The 17,091-nt window shown below is 44.3% G+C and overlaps 1 protein-coding gene and 1 long non-coding RNA gene across 5 annotated transcripts in view; one reads left to right on the top strand and one right to left on the bottom strand.

Annotated features, from left to right (window-relative positions):
* The window catches only part of LOC138746369 (uncharacterized), a 54,314-nt gene extending 41,615 nt beyond the window's left edge, over positions 1-12,699 (bottom strand). The window contains exons 1-2 of one of the 3 annotated variants that reach the window (XR_011346918.1): positions 12,483-12,699; positions 891-981 (exon numbers count right to left, since the gene is read on the bottom strand). This is a non-coding gene — a long non-coding RNA (uncharacterized lncRNA). Of the gene's footprint in view, positions 1-890; positions 982-4,508; positions 5,142-12,482 lie in introns of those variants that run through there. The other 2 variants (XR_011346913.1, XR_011346921.1) reach the window with 2 other exon arrangements.
* Positions 3,877-15,442, top strand: LOC138746356 (dispanin subfamily A member 2b). 2 transcript variants are annotated; one of them, XM_069904556.1, is made up of 2 exons: positions 3,877-4,127; positions 15,034-15,442. In XM_069904556.1, the coding sequence occupies exons 1-2, from the start codon at positions 3,969-3,971 to the stop codon at positions 15,196-15,198; spliced, it is 324 nt and encodes a 107-aa protein (XP_069760657.1). In that variant the 5' UTR covers positions 3,877-3,968; the 3' UTR covers positions 15,199-15,442. The 2 variants fall into 2 exon arrangements, with proteins under 2 accessions (XP_069760657.1, XP_069760659.1); XM_069904558.1 differs by lacking the exon at positions 3,877-4,127 and adding an exon at positions 11,989-12,171.
* Positions 15,443-17,091: the final 1,649 nt, after the last annotated feature.

Raw genomic sequence — 17,091 nt, 5'->3', positions numbered from 1 at the left:
GTTGAAAAGCTCATAATTTGTCCCCTTAAATATGATTTTAAAGCATCCCACAAAACAAATTTACTATTAACTGAATGTATATTTGTTTGTAAATATTGTTGTATTTGATCTCTTATAAAATTACAGAACTCTACATTTCTTAATAATAAAGAATTAAATCTCCATCTAAATGTAATTTCTATTTTTTCTGAAGCTGTACATGTTAATAATAAAAGAGAATGATCTGGCAATATTCTACTTTTATATTCAGTGGATACTACATGTCCTTGCAAATGAGCCAATAATTTAAAAAATCTATTCTAGAATAAGAATTATATCAGGATGAATAAAACAAAAAAATCTTTTTCCTCACCAACCTTCTCCAAATATCAACTAAATTCATTTTCTTTATTAATACCAAAATTTGTTTTGCCATTTTGGATCTAGTCACTATTTTTGGAGATTTATATAATAATGGATCCAGACAACAATTAAAATCCCCTCCAATCATTACCTTTCCATATGTCTGCGCCAAATTAAAAAAGAATTCTTGAATAAATTTGTCGTCATCAACATTTGGTGCATAAATATTCATAAGTGTCTAAAATTCTGAATAAATTTGACAATCAATTGCTAAAAGTTTACCCACTGAGTCACAAACAATTGATTCTAATTTGAAAGGTAATTTCTTGTTAATCAAAATAGCAACTCCTCTCACTTTTGAATTGAAAGCAATAACTTGACTAACCCAAGCCCTTTTCAATTTCTGATATTCTTTTTTCAGTCAAATGAGTTTCTTGCAAGAAAACAATATCTACTTTCAACTTTATATTGTAAGCCAAAACTCTCTTTCACTTAATTGCATTGTTGAGCCCATTAACATTAAATGTCACAAAATTTAATTTACTCACCATTATATTTAATATCATAAATGTAGAACTTCCGCCACCCGTTGGGATGGGACCCCTGTCCAAGGTTAAACTGCCAACTAAGATACATCTCCTAGATAGAAAATAAAGAAACCTTTAAAAATGTGTGTGTGTGTGTGTGTGTGTATGTGTGTGTGTCTGTGCGCGCGCGCATGGGGGGCGGCCTGCCACCTCGGAGATCAAGCCAGCACATCGCGCAGCACGGGCAATAGTAAACAGCAGCATAACACACTGTAACACATCCCTTAACACAACGAACCAGCATGGTTGAAAGCTGGAGCAGTACAAGACCAGCAACCCTAAAATGGCACTGGTCAAGCTGCCCAGCAAACAGATTAATAACAGGTTGGGGAAGAAGGGTATTCACATGCAAGAATGTTCCCACCCATTATTGTTTTTTCATGCAGCTGATGTCAGCCAATCAAACAAATGGCAGGAACTCCAACTGTATAAAAGGACCCTTTCCAGCCTCAATAAATCTTTAAGCTAACCTCCCACGGCGAGTGTGTGTGTTTCTTTGTAGCAGTCAGTTTCATATATATAAAATCCTCCCCAAAAGAAAAAAACACTGACAAGCAATACTACTCGCCCTCTATTATACAGGAAGTGACTAACATCACCAAGTGGCCAACAACTTCGGAAGGAGAAGCAAACAAAACCACCTGCCCCGAACAGAACAATTAGGTAAAAACAACAATACTTAAAAAAAACATTTCAAGTATCATACACAGCTTGCAAATCTGTTAACTTGGTCATCATCAATATCAATTTCAGTTGGTTCATGACTTTCCACCTTCTGTAAACCATCTTTCTCTTCTTAGGTTGGCTTCAATTGTTGAGAAAGTTGATCTTGACTTTTTTTCTGCTTATTTTTAGGCAATGAATTAACAAATAGAAGACCATAATTTTCATCAGTAAAAAACTGGGTTTGATAATTCACCTTAAAAAACCTTGAGAGTAGCAGGGTATCTAAACACAAATTTATATCCTTTCTTCCATAATACAGCTTTAGCAGGGTTAAATTCTTTACGCTTCTTAATAATGAGGTGGTCAGAATTGAAACCAATATGCCAGGTTCAAAGGTCAAATTTACTGTCAGTACATACACGACATCAGGTACAACCCTGGGATTCTTTTCTCTGTGGGCCAGGCAGAATTTCTATTATCCTCGCCCCAAGCTTGTTCTCTTTCACATTCAGGCCGCTTGTGTTAAAAGAAACACAACAATGTTTACTCCCCATTGTGATGCACTGCCATGACAGTAAGCAGACACAAGATTCAAAGACTGAACAACAGGCTTTATTCAGCTTAAAGTCTCTGCTTAGCTAGCTGTGCCCTGCTCCTGAGTGACTGACCTCAAGAGGGGTCCGGATGTGGCTTATATCCCGGGTGGATGATTGGCAGCCGGCCGGGTGAGGTTTGGTCCATTCAGGTCAACTGATTGACAGCCGGCCAGGTGTTGTCTGTCCTCCAGTGATCTTCCTGCAGGTACAGTGGTTTCCCCCTGCAGTAGGCTAGAGGTGTATCACCACACTCGTACTATCCTTTACCATTCTACACTTCTAAACTTCCCATGGTCTAATCCAGCTATTTCTGGTGGTAATGCCCAATTTACTCAAATCACAAACAAATAATACACTCCCTCATTTCAGTCAGCTTCACCCGTATACTGACCCTTAACACACCCACGCGTGAGCACTATTACCCTCTCACACCGCATCATTTATCACATCAGCGGGATTGGCACCGCTCCCAACGCAGGTCGGTACATCACCGTGACACTGGAATCAACTTGGTGAACCACCTTCAAAGCCAGTACATCTTTTCTCAACTCAGAGGAGCAGGACCTCATGCTAGTACTCCAGTGGGGCCTCACCAGCATCCTGTACAAATGCAGCAGAATCTCCTTGCTCATAAATTCAAACCTTCTAGCAATGAAGGCTGACATCACATCTGCCATTGATTACCCAATGCACCTGCAAACTTTTCTTTGGCTTGGCTTCGCGGACGAAGATTTATGGAGGGGTAACGTCCACGTCAGCTGCAGGCACGTTTGTGGCTGACAAGTCCGATGCGGGACAGGCAGACACGGTTGCAGCGGTTGCAGGGGAAAATTGGTTGGTTGGGGTTGGATGTTGGGTTTTTTCTCCTTTGTCTTTTGTCAGTGAGGTGGGCTCTGCGGTCTTCTTCAAAGGAGGTTGCTGCCCGCCGAACTGTGAGGCGCCAAGATGCACAGTTGGAGGCGATATCAGCCCACTGGCGGTGGTCAATGTGGCAGGCACCAAGAGATTTCTTTAGGCAGTCCTTGTACCTCTTCTTTGGTGCACCTCTGTCTCGGTGGCCAGTGGAGAACTTGTCATATAACACAATCTTGGGAAGGCAATGGTCCTCCATTCTGGAGACGTGACCTACCCAGCGCAGTGGGATCTTCAGCAGCGTGGATTTGATGGCCTGCAAACTAACTTTTTACAATTCATGCATAAATACTCCCAGGTCTCTCTGCACAAAGTTTTTTCACTTTTTCTTTCCATCCTCTGACATTTTCTACAAAATCACCCGCAGTTCCCTAAGTCGACTCTGGAATGATGTAATTCTTTTCTCCCAAATTCTCTGCTTCCACCGACAATCACACAGCGCAGAAAAGGCTCATCTGGTCAAATGTTGAGCACATTGGCTTCTGGGCTTGTGCCATTGGCCAAGGGCAAAAACAGATCTGCTCACAATTCATCTACCATGGGAAGAGCTACAGAAAGTTTTCTGGCCAAACAACTATTTATGGTCATGCAGCTACAGACTGTTTTCTATCAAATAAAATTACAACAAAAAAGATAAAGGAAGAAAAGTAATTAAGAGAATATATAACACTAATGTAATCGTTGCTTCTGGGCCAGAACTGTCATATCTTCCCTGTTAACACCAGCTCGTTCTTTAAGTGAAATCACACCCCTGTGCAATTCTTCCCCCACCTCCAATTCGCCCAACGTTGTCCTTTGAGAGCCCCGCCTTTCCCATACCACTCTGACCGTTCTTCTCGGCTCTCTCAGTCGCCACCAGCCCAGGATGGAATACAGAACTGACCAGGTCCCGATGAGTCCCCGCTCCGTCCAGGCGGCGCCGGGCACCCTCCCGATCCACGACCACTTGCCCTGGTCCATCTTTAACTTCGTCTACATGAACGTCTGTTGCTTGGGCCTCACCGCGATGATCTTCTCGGTCAAAGTGAGTGCAAAGTGGTGGTGGCCAAGGGGAAAGGAACTGGGATGGGTGCTTACAATCGAGGCGAGGCAGAACCCGAACGGGACAGACCCCGAGCCGAGGGGCACTGGGCAAGGACGGGGGACTTCCTCCCAGTGAGGGGGAGAGACACGCCAGGGGTGGGTTTTACTCAGACCTGGTTCCCTACTCGTGTTTACGAGGGTCAACAGATGGAGAGATGACCCTCAGAGCCGATGAAACGTCTACAAATACACGGGCGCACTTCCAGGGGGCTGAGGTGTGGCTACCCGGGCGCGCTCCCCGGGGGCTGGGGTGTGGATACCGGGGGCGGCTGGGGTGGATGAGTGGTCGGGTGCGCACCCTGCTCACCTGAGATAGACTCACCTTAAGCAATCCCTTACTAATCACAGAGCACCGATGGCATCAGGATTACTTAAAGTGGGATGTGAGTGGAAAGAAAAAGGCAGAGTATCAATGGGTTAAATCCTAGGGAGTCATCCTGAGGGGTTGTTTAAGTTCCTCGTGTTTTGTTTTCCACTGAGAAAAGGGGAGCTATAAACCAGAGGACATGGATTAAGGGGGAAAGTTTAGAGGGAATTTCTTCACACAGAGAGTGGTGAGGGGTGGGTGGAACGAGCTACTAGCTGAAGTGTATCCTTAATGTCTCAATGTACAATATCTGAGCATCTTGAGCAGTCAGTATGGTAATAATTAAAGAACGGTGCAGGCTCAATTTTTTACATTCAAGAAGAATTTGGACAGGTGCATGGATGGGAGGGGTATAGAGGTACTGGGCGCAGGTCAGTGGGATGAGGCAGAAATAATAGTTCGGTACAGACTAGAAGAGCCTGTTTCGGTGCTGTAATATTCTAATAGATTTCCTGGTACGTTCTTCGTTGGACGGTTAAGTTCCTCGGGCGATCAGTCTGCAGGGAGTTGATCCCGGTCTGTGATTCCTTTGAGTGTTATACCGTACGCGGGGCGCTGGTAAATCTCCAAGCGTGGTGGAGGGGGGTTGCCGCAGTTCAATCCTCCACCTCGGTGTCAGTGTTGGTATTTTTTCGTTGCGTCGCCGTGGGGGACCATTTCCCCAGGAGTTGAATTGGTTGGTTCTGCCCACTCTGGGTGTTATATATAGAGAATTTAGGTTAAAATGGCTTAAGTTAAAATGTGATGATTAATCATAAAAAGGGAAGCCAGAACGGACAGGGAGCTTACTAGCAGCCAAGGACAAAAGGTTCAGCTGGATATGTTTTTTTTAAACATATCTTTTCATGGTCATAGTGAGAGACATGCAGGAGGCAAAAGATTGATAAGAAGGGTGAGAAACAGAATTTAGTGTATGTAGAGTTCGCAGCGTACGTAACGAACGTGATAATTAAAAATGCAGTTATACTTAGAATGCTTTTGCAATACTAACCAATTAAAACAGTATTAATAAGAAGGGGAAGGGCAAACAATAAGGGTATAAAAATCAATGCACTGTATGTATCGGGGCTTAACTGGTGAGAAGCCAGTTGAGTCCAACTCTGCAGACTTGTAAATAAAGCTTGTCGTGTCATCAGTTTTAAAGAGACTCATGTGTGAGAAGTTTTATTTCTGACACTGGGTACCTTCAATCTCCCGGTGCCCTCGACGAGCTCGACACCAAACGCGAATTAAATGGTAGCGGGGCGCCCGTGATTCTCCAGTGCGGGTTCATTCTCAGAGCGGGCGCCTTGAATCTTAGGTGTTTGTCCGCGGTCAGGTTAAATCCCCGCGGGCATTTTCAGACCCGGCGACCCGAGATTTATTCACTGGGCTGGGCTGGGCTAAATTCCAAATGCAACCCCTGCTCATTGAATTAGTCTCGAAGTTAGAGCCGCGAGTGTGATGAATCCTCGGGCGTGTCCCTGCGGCCGGACTCAAAGCGGGAGGCTCGGTTTTTGTCGCGTTCAATAAATCCCCGGTCTGAAAGCACTGGGATTTAATCCCCTGCAACTGTCCGAATTATTGCCTGGGGGGGGTGGACAGAATTTCCATCTCTCTGGGTGACTTTACTGTCGTCTGTAATTAACCAGATAAATGAATTGCATTGGCAACCCCACCCGTCCACCTCACATCACGAAGCCCTGAATAAACCAAAGGAAGGGGTCTCAATAGAGGTCCCCCCCCCCCCCACAGCAGAACCGGGGCCCCACAAAATGCCTCTCCCCCCCAAAAAAGGAACAAAAATATATACAGGTTCTATTTAATATAGTTGTGGGGTCTGGTCTGGAAGAAAACGGATTTTTAATCTGTATTTCACATTCAGCGCTTATTAAGTTTTAATATCTTGTCAGACAATGAAAGGGTCGAGGGGGAACCATTGTTGGGCTGTGCTTGGGGCATCTGTTGGCTTTCATCTGGCCCTGCCATGAAATCTCTGCAGGTGAGTTAAATGGGAGTGTTCTCCCAGAGGGCATTACATCTCTGGTTCAGAGTTTGCTGGAGGTGTTATGTCTCTCCCAGTGGCTTTGCAGGTGGAGATGATTTCCAGGCCATGGAGATTCTTGAGTTTGTCCCAGTTGGTTAAGTTAAATGTCCCGCTACTCTCTCTGGGAAGAGGGAATTCAGAAGCTGGGTCTTCTCTCCTTCTCTGTGTTAAACCCCATAGAACACAGCACACATTCTGCTCAGGTGTCTGCGAAACATGCTGTACAAATAAAATTAAGACTCAGCTGCTCACCAATAGCTCGCTGTTCATCCCCTTCATATTCGGGGGACTGACTAGAAGCCTTAAATGCTAAGACAGTACTGTATCTGTTTCCAACACCTCTACTGACAGCCGATCCCCTGCACCCAGCACTGTGTAACACATCTCCCTTCAATGACCCCCCCCCCACCTTAAACATGTGTTCCAGTGTGTGATGCTTCTGCCCTGTGGAAACGATCCTGACTGTGCACACCATCAATGGTTCTCTTGATTTTATTAACCTCAGTTATCTCTCAGTCTCCTGCGCTCCAGATAAAACAACCCAAATTTGTCCAACCTGTCCCTAAAACTCATAGGGATCCAGTTCAGCAACATCCTGGTAAACCTTGGTAACCTTCTAACTTTCCCTAGAATTCAATTGCTCCAGTTCCAGCAATCTTGATGAAGCTTATTTGCACCTTTTTGAATTTCATATCATCCTTCCTCTAACTGGATCACTGCAACTGCACACAATACCATGTGGTCTCATCATTGCCTCCTGGATCTTAATTCTGATGCCTCAATCTTCACTCTGCCCAGTGAAGGCAAGCACACCAATTGCCTTCTTCACCACCAGCTTCAGGAAACTGTGCACCTGCATTCCCAAGTCTCTCTCTTCTACAACTGTCTCTCGTGCTCTACCATCTACTGTGCAAGTCTTACCCTTGTATGACTATAACAAAGTGTAATACCTCACACTTGGGACATATATATATAGAAAGTACAGCTCAGGGACAGGCCATTCTGGCCCATGTTTCTATGCCAAAGATGACATCCAAATCAACCTCTGCTGAATGATCGCTATCCCTCTATATTCATCTGCCGACTTTGTTAAATCCCATTTGCCACTCCTTTGCCCATTTTCCCAGCTGATCCCAATCCAGTTGTAAACTTAGATGTCGTTGCTCACTGTCCACAACACTGCCAATTTTGATGTCATCTTCAGATTTACTTGTCATATTAACTACATTGCCATCCAAACAAAGAACAGTGAACCCATCACCAATTCTTGTAGCATGCTACTGGCCACATCCTTCCCCCAAACCAGTTTTCAATCTAATCGGCCCACTCACCATGAATCCCATATGATTTAAACTTCCAGGCTAGCTTGCTACATGAGATCTTGTCAAAGGCCTTGCTAAGTAAGCCATGGAGAGAGCATCTACTGCCTTGGCCTCATTAATCCTCCCACTCATCCCAACAACAACTCTTAACAGATTCGTGAGATGTGATCTCCCACATTTAAAGCCATGTTGATTCCTTCTAATCAGTCTTTTTCTGCCCTAATGCTGACAGATACTGTCCCTTAGAAACCCCTCAAGCAACTTCCTGACTCTGATGTCAGGCTCACCAGCCTGCAGTTCCCTGCCTTGCTTTTGCAGCCCTTTTGAAAATGACAGCATATTTGCCACCCTCCCAGTCCCTGAGTCTTCACCTATAGTCAAAGAGGCAAGAGCTTCCACATTCTCTCCCCCAGCATCCCACAAGGTCTGAGGGTACACTTGTTTGGGTGCTGGGGACCTACCCACCTTTACAAGCTCCAAGGCTGCCACCACCCTCCCCCCTGCTCAGTTGGAGTCTGGTTCAAGACATTGCAACTTCTTCACTACAGTTTCTTGGCTTTCATGTTCACTATAAATATTGATGAGAAATATCCATTTAAAATTGCGCCCATCTGTTGCTCCACACACAGATGGTCATGCTAATTTTTAATGGGACCACAATTCTCTCTCTAGTCATCCTTGTAAACTTAACTTAAGAATATCTTGGGGTTTTCCATATCATGCTTGGTGGATCCATCTCTTGTCATCTTTATGTGAATTCCCACGTAATTGTACTCTTACACTCTTATAATCACTGACTTAATGTCCCACAGCACAGAAACAGGCCCTCAGGCTGAGCTTACTTCATCTGCACACCGAGAATGGGCTCATACCCCTCCAATTCCCTCCCTCCATGGAGTTATCCAAGTTTTTCTTAAGGAAGCAAACATACAGTATATGCCTCCACCACTTTGTCTGGGTGCTGTTCCATGTGGCCACCACCCTCTTACTAAAGAATAATCCCCTCATACCTATATTTTGTCCGTACCTTGATGAAGGGCTCAAGCCTGAAGTATTGATTCTCTATCTTTATCTTTGCTATACAAAATCCACTGTTTGACCTGCTGAGTTTCTCCAGCTCTTTTGTGTACTGCTGCATAATAGTATACTGTACTTGTTACCAAGGGGCTCAGGCCTGAAATGTTAGTTAACTGCAGTGTAGTGGTTACCACAATGCTGTTACAGTGCTAACGATTGGGATTGGGTCTACATTTATATCTTTAACTCCTGTGGACACTGTGAGACTGGCTGAGTTCCTCCAGCATTTCTGTGTTTTCACTGTGCAAAGTTCTGTTGACTCTCCCTAATCTGATCATGCCTTTCAAAATGAGCATGAATCTTGCCTCCAATAGTTTTCCCACCACTGATGTAAAGCTCATTGGTCTATAATTTTCTGGAATATTTCCATTTCCTTTCCAAAACAAAGGAACAATATTAGCTCCTTTCCAGTCATCTGGGACCTCATTTGTTGCTCTTGGCATAAAATGATAGCTTATAGAACACAAAATGGTTGTTCAGTTTAGATGCAGGAATACTTTGAGAAAGTGTTTCACTGAAGCATTTAAACGGGTAGTTTTCTAAACCTGTATTTAATACAAGAATTTTATCTGGACTGGCTGGAGGCTTGTGACCACAGGAATCTGTGTTGGGACTTTGTTGTGATCTATATAAATAGATGAAAAAGGGGACAGTAATTTTGCCGATGATATTAAGATTGGCAGAGTTGTTATCATTGTAGTGGACAATCAAAGAACAGGATGTAGATCAGTGACAGATAAGACAGAGAAATCACAGATGGAGTTTAATCCAGACTAAGTGTGAGGTGTTGCACTTTTGGAGGTCAAATATAAGAGGAAAGTACCCAGTTAATGGCAGGACTCTTAATGTGCAAATGGATCTGGGTTCAGGTCCATTGATCTTTGCTTGTGGATAGGGTGGTAAGGAAGGTGTAGGTATGCTTGCCTTCATTGGGCAGGACTCTAAGTAGAAACGTAAGGAACAGCAAAGATGGGAACACTTATTGGGTATCAGTTCAAGGGAAAGACCTTTTGGTGTGTTTAAACAAGGGAAAAATGCGTGGGACATTTTGGATGGCATGAGTAAGTTAGGTAGAGGGGCCTGTTTCACACTGTGACTGATTCAGAGAATCTGCTGGAGGGTTGAAACCCCCTCATCAGGATTGCTTTTGAATAGACACATGAACAGACATGGAATTGAGAGGTATGGATCTTATAAAGACAGATGGGAGTTGTTTAACTGGCACCAGGGCCAGCACAGGGCCTTGCAATGGTGTTTTAATTTTACAAAGCATTGGATAGCCCTACACATAGAGTATTACCTGCAGTTCTGATCACCAGACTGTGGGAAGTATGTGGAAGAGAGTGCAGAGAAAGTTGACCACCATGATTGAAAGACTTTAGTTTTAGAGAGAGAGAGTACATGGGCTGTTTTCTTTTCCCTTCAGTGAAGGAAGCTGAGTGGCTCCATGTTAAAAAAATATTATGCATTCCTTGTTCTTTTCTGAGCCAGCAAGAGATGTGTACGTGTAATCCAGGTTAAAGCAAAACTATTTTATTGCGATTAAATACAGGTTATAGAAAATTACCCATTAAATGCTTCAATGAAGCATCCTCTCAAAGTCTAAACTGAACAACCATTTTGTGTCCTTTAAGCCACCATTTTATGCCATACATCTGTTCATCACTCATGGAAAAATCAAATATAACTGTAAAATTATTTGCTAATACCTGGTAGAAGTGTATAAGGTTGTGAGAGGTAGATGTCAAAATTTTTTTCCATGGTACGGGTGTCAAAACCATACGTTTAAGGTGAGAGGAAGGAATTCTGAAGGGGATCTGAGAGCCAAGGTTTATTTCCAGTTGTTGATATCTACAACATGTTGCGAGATTGTTCACAAAAATCAATGAGACACACATTTAAATCACTGAAAGAAGTAGTCCTAGTGTCAGAAATAGTGTTGACTGGCAGTGAGGATGGTATGAACTTGGTGCACCAAAGTCTCTTGTTCTGTGCTGAGTGGTTGACTTCTGCCGTGGGGAAAACCTTCCTGCTATCGACTCTGTACTGACAATAACCACACCAGCAGTGCGAGTATAAGATAGCTTTAATAAACTAATATGTACACTAAGAGGTCTTGTCTCTCTGCAAGACAAACCTGGAAGACTGGACTGTAGCTCTGGACTGCATACAAGGTCACCGGGATGACCACATGTGACCTAGTGGTGTATTAACATATCACCACAGACTTTATCTGTGCCCCTTGGCATTTTGTCAGAATCCTACCCAACCTTTCCATCTTTGTGCTAGGAGAACAAAGCCAGTACATCCAGAATGTTCACAAATGAAACATTCCATCATAGACATAATTGGAGTGAATTTGCTCTACCCTCTCTCCAGTGCGATCATGTCCTTTCTGTGATGTGAACTACACACTATCATTACCAGTAATCCTCCAGCTGTAAATACTGAAATCTGAAGCATAGCAAAAACTGCTGGAGGAGCTCAGTGGGGAAGCAGCATGAGTGGAGGCAAAGGAATAAATGAGTTTTAGGACAAAATCATCATCATGACTGAATGTTGAAGGAAAAATGTTGAAGTATAAATGGACAGACTGGGTGGTTGTTGAAAACAAGTGAGAATGGAGCCAGATGGGGTGTGGGTGGGTGGGTGGGTAATTGGAGCCAGAAACCAATTCTGCCACATCCAGCCCAGCCACAAACCACATTCGCCCTTGCCCCTTGTCTGCCAGCACCCCGGCCTGTCACCCTTTACTGGCCAAGTCTCAGCCCCATTCCCCACACCATCTCCCAGGTTTGTCCCACACATCCCCAGTCCCAACTCTGCCCTGCGTAATACAGCTCTGCCCCACATTCCTCATTCCCACCCTATACCCCTTTCATCCCTGCCCCACCCCACCAGCCCTGCTGTATAGTAGCCTCATCCTATCCTACACCCCAACGTGACTCACACCTCCCCCCCCCCCCGCCCTACCCTATCCACCCCACGCCCTACCCCCGCCTAACTCAACATTACACCACCCTGCTCCAGTCACGTCTCCCTCTGCCCCAACATGTCGCATTCAGCTGCCCAGCAAGCCGATCCCGAGAGCAAGACGGTGTCGGTCCGCGACCACCTGCTCTGGTCTCTCTTCAACTTTTCCTACCTGAACTGCTGCTGCCTGGGCTTTATCGCCACCGTCTTTTCGGTCAAAGTGAGTGCGGGGAGCCCGGGGTTGGTGGCGCGGGAATCGGGAAGGTGGGGTGGGATGGAAGGAGGGTGGAGGCGGCAGGTGGAAGGGAGGAGCCGGGGGTTTTACGGATCGAATCCTCCCCCGACCCACCAGCCGCGAGTTTTGAATGGAAAGTCGGGGGAGCCCGGGTCGGCAGCGGGGCGACGTGAGGGCAACAACCTGGCTCGCTGTTGCCCGTGAACGAGGGAGGGGCGCGGTGCTGCTACCCCGGGGGGCGAAGGGCTGAGGAGTGAGTTCGTGTCAGTGCCCTGATACAAAGTTGTTCAACTCGCCTCATGACATAAGATCCCGTCGTTGTCATGGTTCACGGGGATCTTGGGCCATGGCATCAGGACCCGAGTTCTGGTTGGTGCTCCTCCCTGCACCCGAAGGGCTCTCGGGTCGACACGTTCGGCTGCCTGCATGTGTGAAATGTGGTCATGCCAGACCATCGCGACAGCGGGTTGGACATTGTCAGATCAAGGACGGAGCGTCCTCAAGAGTAACAATTCCTCGGCCATTCGCTACAATGTTTGTACAGGGAACACTACTGCTGTTGTGCCGACCCATATACTCCTTTTAAAAAAAAGTGCCAAACCCTCCCTACCCCGTAACCCTCTACTTTTCTCTCATCCGTGTGCCTGTCTAAGGGTCTCTTAAATGCCCCTAATGTTCCAGCCTCCACCAAGTCACCTTCATTTATCGTTCATGCCATGCTCTCACGGTAAAGACGAGCGAGCGCTTCTCCAGGAAGCTCTAAGTTAGAATATTAAAATATTAAGATGTATGCAGTCTAAGTCCACGGTACCCTATACACCACTCTTTAATCTGTTTCTCGGCTGAGACAGGGAGGCCACTCAAAGGGCCTGTCCTCCTCAACGGTGTGCCTTTTGCGCCCAGCGCACACAGGCGTGCGGGCAACGCTGTGGCAAACCGACAGGAACTGCGCGACGTGGGAAGAGTTTCGAATTAAGCATCTGGAGAGTTTGTCAACTCGCTTTATAATTGAAAGAGTGTTTCCAGCTACTTGAATTAATGGGTGTTACTGTTGTTAATTTATTTCGACATTGCATCACGTAAAAATAAAAAAAGTCGATGTTTTATTCAATGGAACAACAAACTAAACAAAGTAGTTCAGAATATAGAGTAAAATCTTAACTAAAGATGTTACTTGGTAGAATGCAATCATACTGTATTATATTAAAACATGCCAATACAGTTTTATCAGTCCTGGGAGATCAACTGTGACAAAATTATCTTGAAACAGTTTCAAGTTGCACAAGCATTCAGTGCACACATGCCTTTGTCACAGAGAAAAAAAAATTGCACAGTATAAGTTTTTTTTTGTGTGCACACCGATGACTTAAAAATTAGAGGGAACATTGCTCACAAGCCCAGGCAAGAGGGCTGGAGGTGTCTCTGCGCCGATTACTTGGCCCTTGTAATGCTGTGTAATTGAGAGACGATTGTGATCACTGCTTCTCGCGGGTTTCTGCCACATGTTAATAGTGGTTTTTAGTTGTAGCTCTGTGTGTGTTTTGTGTGCAGGTTTAGTCACCAAGCAAGAAGCATGCAAAGTTGGAAAGGGTAAGGAAGAGGTTTGTGAAGTTGTTCCCAGAATTAGGGAAGTTACATTATTATGAAAGACTGGAAAAAAAAACTAGGCTTGTTTTTCTTGGGACATAAAAGGTTGAGAGGGAATCTCACCAAGGGCTATAAAATCACAAGGACTATAGATAAAGTGAATAGTGTCAGTTTCCTAGAGTAAGAGCATTTAAGACGAGGGGTGAGATTTAGAAGGGACATGAGGGAACTCAGAGAGGGTGATGGGCATGTGGAACAAACTGCCAGGCACAGTGGTGGAACCAGGTACCAGATGAAACAGTTGGATAATTGGATGGATGGAGGAGTTTGGAGGGGTCTGGGCCTAATGTGAGCAAGTGGAACGAAAGCAAATGTCAGCCAATATCTTAAAGTTTTCCGATCACCATGGTCACAATCTATTCTCACTGATACCTTGGTAAGGAAATCTGATGTCTGGCACCAATAAGTTCAAGAATAGTTTTTTTTTCAACAATTATCCGGCCCTTCAACCTCCTCAGTTACCCTAATCAGAACACAACACTAGGACCATCAAAAGATCTACCCTAGTGAAACACCACATTTTTTGCACTAATTGCATTTGAATATTTATTTATCTGTCCTTTTATGCTATCTCTTTTTCTGACCCTTAGCAATTTATGATCATTTATATAATTGCTGACGTATCTCGTGATTCTGAGTGGCTTCAGCAAAAAATAACCTATTGCACTCCTGAGACTTGCTGCCTGGACTCTGGGGTAGCCAAGTGAGTGGTAGCATCTTCTGGGTTAACAAGTGGGCGCTCTCCTTTCTCGGTGTTTCGCTGATAGACACCTCTGGAGGGTTCAGCGGTGGATCCCAGCATCCCGGGCTCACCCCCTAGCTGCCATGGTTTATAGTAGATGTAAGTGTAAATTACCTGTGTGACATACATGGGGAAGGGCCACAGTTTAGGGCTGCCCTGCTTTTGCCTGCAGAAATTAAAAAATATGCATTAAAATGCCATAAACTATTTAGTGTTGTATTAGCTGCTGACATGTTTCCTTAATGGAATAATGTGAACTGTATTTATACATTTTAGAATTTTTATTGAATAAAGTGTATTTTGAACTAAGAGATTGCCACAGCAAAATGAGGCAATTAGACAACTCCCAATTAGGCATCATTAATATGATGGTCGGGGTGGGGGGGGTGGGTTGTGGGGGCTGCTTCTTCTGTATTATTCCAATGTTTATTTATTTATTTATACTTGTTTTCTTTTAGTCCAGAGATCGGAAAGTTGTGGGTGATGTAGAAGGAGCTCGTCATTACGGATCTACAGCTCGATCACTCAACATCGCAGCCACCGTGCTGGGAATTCTTATCTTCATAATCATAATTGCGTTGCTTGCTTCTGGCACATTGATGGCAATGAAATACGGTGGTTAGACCCACAGAAGTTGGGGGGAAGAGGTGTTGGTCACAGTTGTTTATTGCCAATAGAGAAGTGACCTTGGAATAGAACTGTTTAATATCTTGATGCATTGTTCATCTATTGCTTTTTTTCCTGTCTGTAATCTCTGTAGAATCCTGATATACCATACTTAATCCCCATGGAATGATATAAGATTTCTGTTCCATGAGAAATGGACAAGATATAGCTTGCACAATATTAATAAAGTCATTGATGTCATGTTCATGGAGTCTTGAAAATTATTGACAGAGATTTTGAAATGCCACTGTTTATTTCATTCACTGTGTGTTTGGACTTTCAGAAGATATTCAATAAAATTGTTCACAAGCTGTGGTGAAACCACTATTGTGTATGTAAATAATATGACCTTGAATGCTTGGCCCTGCTCTCACTGGTCAGCTCATGACTCCTCCCCTTTATTCCATAAAGGCTGTCATGCCACAACCCTTCCCCCAGTTCGAGCCCAGGAGTGTGTGAGTCAACATCATAAGGACGCTGTCCACTTCTTGCAAATAAAAGCCTTCAGTTCCTGTTACTTCAGTATTTTGGTTAATTGATTGTGTGTCACAAGTGTCTCTTATGCACTATGTAGATCATAGGATTACATTTGTTTCCATGGATTGAAAAATAGATACCAGACTGAAAATATTTGGGATGCAGTGATGGCATTAGGACCCCCATGCCAAAACTTTTATTCAGCTTAATCCCATCAATTTACACCCAGACCATAGTCCTCCATACCCTTCCCATCCTAATACCTAAATGTCACAATTGAACCCATATTCACCACCTCCACTGGCAGCTCATTCCACACTCACCATCTGTTGAATGAATGTTACCACTAATAAGATCAAGACACATAGGAGCAGAATTAGGCTCTTCTGCCCACCATTCCATCACATCTGATTTACTATCCTTTTCAACCCCATTCTTCTGCCTTCTCCCCATAACCCTTGATTCCCTTCCTAACTTATTCCCTCCTTTAAATGTCCCCAATGACTTGGCCTCCACAGCTGTCCACAGCTATGAATTCTATAGATTCAACATGCCTTGGGTAAAGATATCCTTCCTCATTTCTGTCTCCAATGACAACATGTCCTTCCTTAGATATGGAGCCCAAAACTGCTCATAATACTCCATGGACTCTGATTAATACCTTATAAAGCAATGTTACATTTGTTTTATATTTTAGCCTTCTCTAAATTAATGTTAGTGTTGCATTTGCCTTCCTTACCATTGACTCTACTTAAGTTAACTCTTAGGACCTCTGATTTTTGAACTTGTTGCACCAGACTTCACTCCATTGAGGACCTCTACAAGAGGCTGTGATTTAATAAAACAGCTTCTATCCTCAAGGACCCCCACCACCCAGGCCATGCCCTCTTCACTCTGCTTCTATCAGGAAAGAAGTACAGGAGTTTAAAGACGAGCACTCAGTGGCACAAGGACAGCTTCTTCCCCTCCGCCATCAGATTCCTGAATGATCAATGAACCACAGACACTGCCTCACTTTGTCTTTTTCTTTTCATTGCTCCATTTTGACTGGTCGAAACCTTCGTCTACACCTTTATTCCAAAGTGCATGATCATACACTTCTCTCACTCTATTCCATCTATTATTTCCTTGCCCATTCTCTTCACTGCTCTAAATTCTTATGTAGACTCAGTGCTTCCATTTTACTGCCTGCTCTTCACCTCTCTTTTGCTCTGTGTATATATATATATCCCGGAGTTTGCGCTGAAGATGGCTGCATGCGCGACGGAAGGCTTGTTTCTTTTCTGGACAGGACGGCTTTGTAAGGTGAGCCTGGTGGGCAGCTCGCTTCTTTGCCAGCAGCTCCTGGATTTCCTGGCTGTTTTCGTCAAACC

The sequence above is a fragment of the Narcine bancroftii genome, chromosome 1, assembly GCF_036971445.1.
Source record: "Narcine bancroftii isolate sNarBan1 chromosome 1, sNarBan1.hap1, whole genome shotgun sequence".
Classification (NCBI taxonomy): Eukaryota; Metazoa; Chordata; class Chondrichthyes; order Torpediniformes; family Narcinidae; genus Narcine; species Narcine bancroftii.
This window is presented reverse-complemented; position numbering and strand designations above follow the sequence as displayed.